The 5,049-nt window shown below is 43.6% G+C and overlaps 1 protein-coding gene across 2 annotated transcripts; it reads left to right on the forward strand.

Moving 5' to 3' along the window:
* The first annotated feature begins 1,790 nt into the window (after nt 1-1,790).
* her9 (hairy-related 9) lies at nt 1,791-3,642 on the forward strand. 2 transcript variants are annotated; one of them, XM_084333776.1, is made up of 4 exons: nt 1,791-2,153; nt 2,318-2,413; nt 2,527-2,614; nt 2,757-3,642. In XM_084333776.1, the coding sequence occupies exons 1-4, from the start codon at nt 2,046-2,048 to the stop codon at nt 3,338-3,340; spliced, it is 876 nt and encodes a 291-aa protein (XP_084189902.1). In that variant the 5' UTR covers nt 1,791-2,045; the 3' UTR covers nt 3,341-3,642. The 2 variants fall into 2 exon arrangements, with proteins under 2 accessions (XP_084189902.1, XP_084189903.1); XM_084333777.1 differs by having other exon boundaries at nt 2,760-3,642.
* Nucleotides 3,643-5,049: the final 1,407 nt, after the last annotated feature.

Below are 5,049 nucleotides of genomic sequence, written 5' to 3' on the forward strand. Positions count from 1 at the left end.
CTGACTGACACGCAAAGGTGTCCAGCGTGTTGAATGGACTTTGTAGTAAAAGTTGGCCAGTAGATGGTGCTCTTCTCCTTCAGACATGGGCGACGTCCTCTCTGAAGTGAGTAGGCTGCCATAGTCTAATTTTACACTGCCGTGTCTTTTAAAAGTTTTAACTCCATATTTCATACCATATCGATTTTCTTCTGCCAGTGGCATATCCTACCTAAAATATTGGGGAAAAATATTTAGACATTCAATTTTGACATTAATTTGGCATCATTTTATAATTAATTTCGAAAAAGTCACCCAACGAACCATAACAGCAAATCTAAATAATACAAGTTGTTTCTTTCGCAAATTCGCAAATTGTTCACTGTTCTAGGTTACAACCTCTCATTTTAAACATTGCTTATTTTTTTGATGAGGATTGCAAACGTTAATTTAATGGGTTGTGATATTTTGTGTCAGTGTGCTGAAGCTCATCTATATGTGCGCATCGAGTGAATAATATGAGTTTTTTGAGAATATAGCCTGTGATTATTTGTTGTTACCGGTAAATCTGTTTAAAATACCCAACTAATTGATGTCTACTAATATTAGATCCATACGGGCTTATTTTGTATAATATGTCATGCAGAACACTGTGACTATTGTAAAAGAGCATGCTTCCAGACCCAGATGAGAAATCATCAGGCAATTTGGGAAATGCTGTAATCTGCAAGTTCTGGCACGTGCTCTGCGTATTGGAGTGCACGGTGCAGGCGCACACAGTGCGACTGGCACGCGGACAGATGTCGTTTGCTCTCTCCCCCGCCCTTTCGTGGCTCCCGCGCTGGAATGATTGACACAGGGATGTTCACACAGCCAATAAGACTGGGCTCTGCTCTATTTGCATAAAGTGGCCGTATGCCATTGGTTTCCTGCGTGCAGGCTGCAAACCGCCTCGCGTGCCATTACAGATGTTTTTCTCCTTGGAGTCCCAACAGGATCTTTGTATTAAAAAAGGAATTTGATGACAATAATCTTCTATTCCACAATTCACAACCGAATAGGAAATGTTACAGTGCAAAATGGCCAATTATTAGGCCATTCAGATATTCCCCAGAAACGTATGTTTGAAACTTTCAGGAGGTAATAAGATATGACTGATAAATTGAGCAATTTCAGTTTGGATGGCCAATATTATGAAGCCACTCAGACTCTATTCCCGTTTTCCCCTAATCCAAAAGAGTAATCAGTTTGGGAGTTTGTTTTATTTTAGTGCTGGTCTGTTGTTTTTGTGTTAGTGTATTTCAGTATTGCCTCAAACAGTGGTGCAATTATCTAAATATACATGTTTTGAAATCGGTTTTCTACAACACCACATCGCACATCTAAATGAAGCCTTTGTATTTGTAAAAAAAAAAATAATAATAATAATAATAATAATAACAAAAAAAATGTATCAATGCAGGCTCGAGTTTCTTTACGAAAGCATAAATTCTTGACGGGTATGAAAAAGTTGGAAGCAAACAGCGAGCGCATTCCCCCAATTCCCCTTATCACTTCACAGCCAGCCCGGCGGTGCGCGCCGCTTTGTTGTTTGTCCCTCCAGGGCTGATTGAGCAGCGCGTGACTGACAGCCCGCGGGGGTGTTGTCCAATCAGCGGTCTGCCCCGCGCCCAATGGGTGAGTCCGCGCGCCCATTGGCTGAGACGAGTGTGGGAAAGAATGCAGAGCGGGTTTCACACGAACTGGGAGCATGCGCAGCGTCTATAAGTACCGCCGGCGTGTGTCGGCGCTGAGCAGACTGCCCTGCCTGACGCGCCCTGCCCCACGCACGCTCTAATACTCACGTGACAGTCCAGTGATAACAAGTGATATAGCTGATCAGTGGGACACCCTCAAGTCTCCGTGACTACCATAGAACATCTTTCACACTTGTTGAGATTTGATCTAAACCACTGGCGCGCAGTGATACGCGGCGACAATTTGAAACGTTTTGAGCTTTTTCCAACACTTCTCAAAGGGATATACATTGTTTTTCTCCTGATTTGGACGAAGCAATTTCATTAACAATGCCAGCCGACACTATGGAGAAGCAAACGGCATCCCCTATTGCTGGTGCCCCCGCAAATGGATCACACACGCCGGATAAACCCAAAAATGCCAGCGAGCATAGAAAGGTAAGCGTATAATTGCACATGTATGTAATGACGTGCTGTAAAGGTCGCCTTGACAAACCCCGTATAGTCTTTTGTCACATTTTACTTAACCGGTGTGACACGAGACCAAATGTATGAATGAAAGATGAACAAGAAAACTCATGGCGAATTGTTTATTTTTGCAGTCATCCAAGCCGATCATGGAGAAACGTCGGAGAGCACGAATAAACGAAAGCCTCGGGCAACTCAAGACACTCATCCTGGACGCACTTAAAAAAGATGTAAGTGAAAAGGAAATTTACAACAACAAATGATTGTTTCCATATAATATACCATAGTTGTGGTTTTGATTTGTGTTTGAACACACACTTACCTGCCCCGTTGTGTTCCACAGAGTTCCAGACATTCAAAACTGGAGAAAGCCGATATTCTGGAGATGACAGTGAAGCACTTAAGGAACTTACAGCGCGTGCAGATGACCGGTAAGTTCAAATGTCAATATGCAATTGATCCAAGAAGATAATAAAAATAATAATAATAAACTATCACATAGTCTCACAAACTGAAAACAATTCAATCGAAGCGATGAATGTGTTACTAAATGTCTCTCTTTCCCCCCCTCAGCAGCACTGTCGGCAGACTCCACCGTCCTGAGCAAATACAGGGCTGGATTCAACGAGTGCATGAACGAGGTCACTCGCTTCTTGTCCACCTCCGAGGGGGTGAATACGGAGGTGAGGTCGCGTCTCCTCGGCCACCTGTCCGGGTGCATGGGCCAGATGATCGCTATGAACTACCCACAGCAAGCTCCTTCTCAGCAGGCGCACCTCGCGCAGCCTCTACACGTGCAGCTGCCATCCACACTGCCCATCAACGGTGCCTCCATGGGGTGCAAACTCAGCCCCACGGAAGCCGTCTCTCCCAAAGTCTTCGGGGGGTTCCAGCTGGTGCCAGCTACCGATGGACAGTTTGCATTTTTAATCCCCAACCCAGCCTTCGCCTCCGCAACGACCCCAGTCATCCCTCTTTACGCGAACGCAGGTGTGCCTATGTCAGTCAACGCCAGTCCAGTGCACGGCAGCTCGGCACAGACAGCAGTATCCCCGATCCATGGCATGACGTCTTTCGCCGGTGTGTCCCAAGCAGTCAGTCCGGTCGGAGTCAGCATTGGGTCGGAAAGCAATGAGCCTGTATGGCGGCCCTGGTAGCCCTGTTGACCCAAAACAAAGAGACACTCATGTAGTTTAATTGTTCCGTTTTCTGGAACACATTTACCTTTGTTGGACATGGCAAACGGTTTTATAATTTATTGGCTGATTCCAAAATTTGGATGTTGGTGATAAATATGCTGTTCATGCAATGGAAGATTTATAGACGAAGTACTTTTTATGAAAAGATTTAGTTTTGTACAAAGTTGTTATTGTTATACCAAAGCTGTGTTTTATATTGTTTGTTGTTTTATGTTGAGAAACTAAAGTTGGGCAATAGCCCCTTGTTCTAATAAAACAATTCTCAGAAATCACCTTTTTTGTCTATACCTTGTTTTGTCATTTCATCATTATTATTCCAATTTTAAAGGTATTAGTGTAATGGAATTAAGTTTCTACTTTAGAGATCGTGCGTAAAAGTTTAACTGATAAAATATTTAGGTTAATAACTGAATCATTGTTTTTACAGGCCCAGATTAATAATTTGTATACAGATGACAGATCCAGATGATTCACATAGACCTAAACTAATCTGATTTGGTATTCATGTCCTGCTTACCATAGCCAAGGTGAAGGGTCTATTTTAATTAATAATTCCATAAACTTTGAAATTCACCATCTTGTCCGCAGTTTGGCGGGAGTTGCTTTCTGAGTTTGGCCTATAGAATAGGGTAGAATGACAATAGGGGTGTATTTTTCTATTGCTAAAAAAGGTAATTAAAAGTTTGAAAAGGGTCTCATCCTGTATGCAGCGGGATCTTTAAGAAGTCTTAAACCCTATTCATGAGCCTGGGAAATGCGCTCTGGGGTTAATGTCACTAACAGATTGCCTCAGTGAAAGGAGAATATGGAAGGATCCTCGTTTCCCTTTGTGTATCAATTGTTCAATACTGCTCCGAATGGGTCTACCTCAATAGTGTTTAAAAGTAAAACGAGGGAACCTGGAGAGTTTAGTGCCACGGCAGTGTAACTTGATGGAGGGCATAATGGATCAAAGCACCTCAGGCACAGCGACAAAAAATACCTTTGAAACTTGGAATTTAGTTTTCCTACTTCTCGTCTGATCATCTAGCACCACCATGATTCTCTTTGACACCCGTCTCGCTCTCTCTGTCTCTCTCTCCTCCCTCTCTCTCCCTCCCTCTCTCTCTGTCTCTCTCCCTCTCCCTATGTTATCCTTGGATGTAAACTTATCTTCCCCCGGTGAGTGGGGTCCGGAACTGGGGGACGTGTTGCTGTGTTGGGCAGCGTGGCGCTAGCCGTGTGTCAGCCACTTGCATTCAGCGGGCCCCCTCTCCTCGGTATTAGGTTACACCCTGGTGACCGCCGGTCAAAAAGCTTCACAATTTCACTCCACCAACACGATGTGAGAGCGCACATGGCCCAGCGGACACAAGTAAAAAATAAGTCAGTATGTTTAAAGCTGTTTATACCGCTCCCCGCTAAAGAGTGAACACCATAACACTCTTTCACCTCAAAACATTTAACAATTTGTTTTCACCAAAGTAGATCATTTTTGTTTTCCTCGGGAAAATATAAAATAATCCAACTCATGTTCATGGCTGTGCCACCCCGATTCAACTTCCCCATTTGAATGTTGTTGATTTGTATAGTTGCTTTTTCACTTGGTGCCCTCAGAATGACACCGTCTGTAAATGGCATTCTGAAACTCTACAAGTGGCGAATAAGAGGTTGCTTTGCACAGAGGC

This window comes from Notolepis coatsorum (assembly GCF_963971535.1).
Source record: "Notolepis coatsorum genome assembly, chromosome: 17".
In the NCBI taxonomy this organism is placed as follows: domain Eukaryota; kingdom Metazoa; phylum Chordata; class Actinopteri; order Aulopiformes; family Paralepididae; genus Notolepis; species Notolepis coatsorum.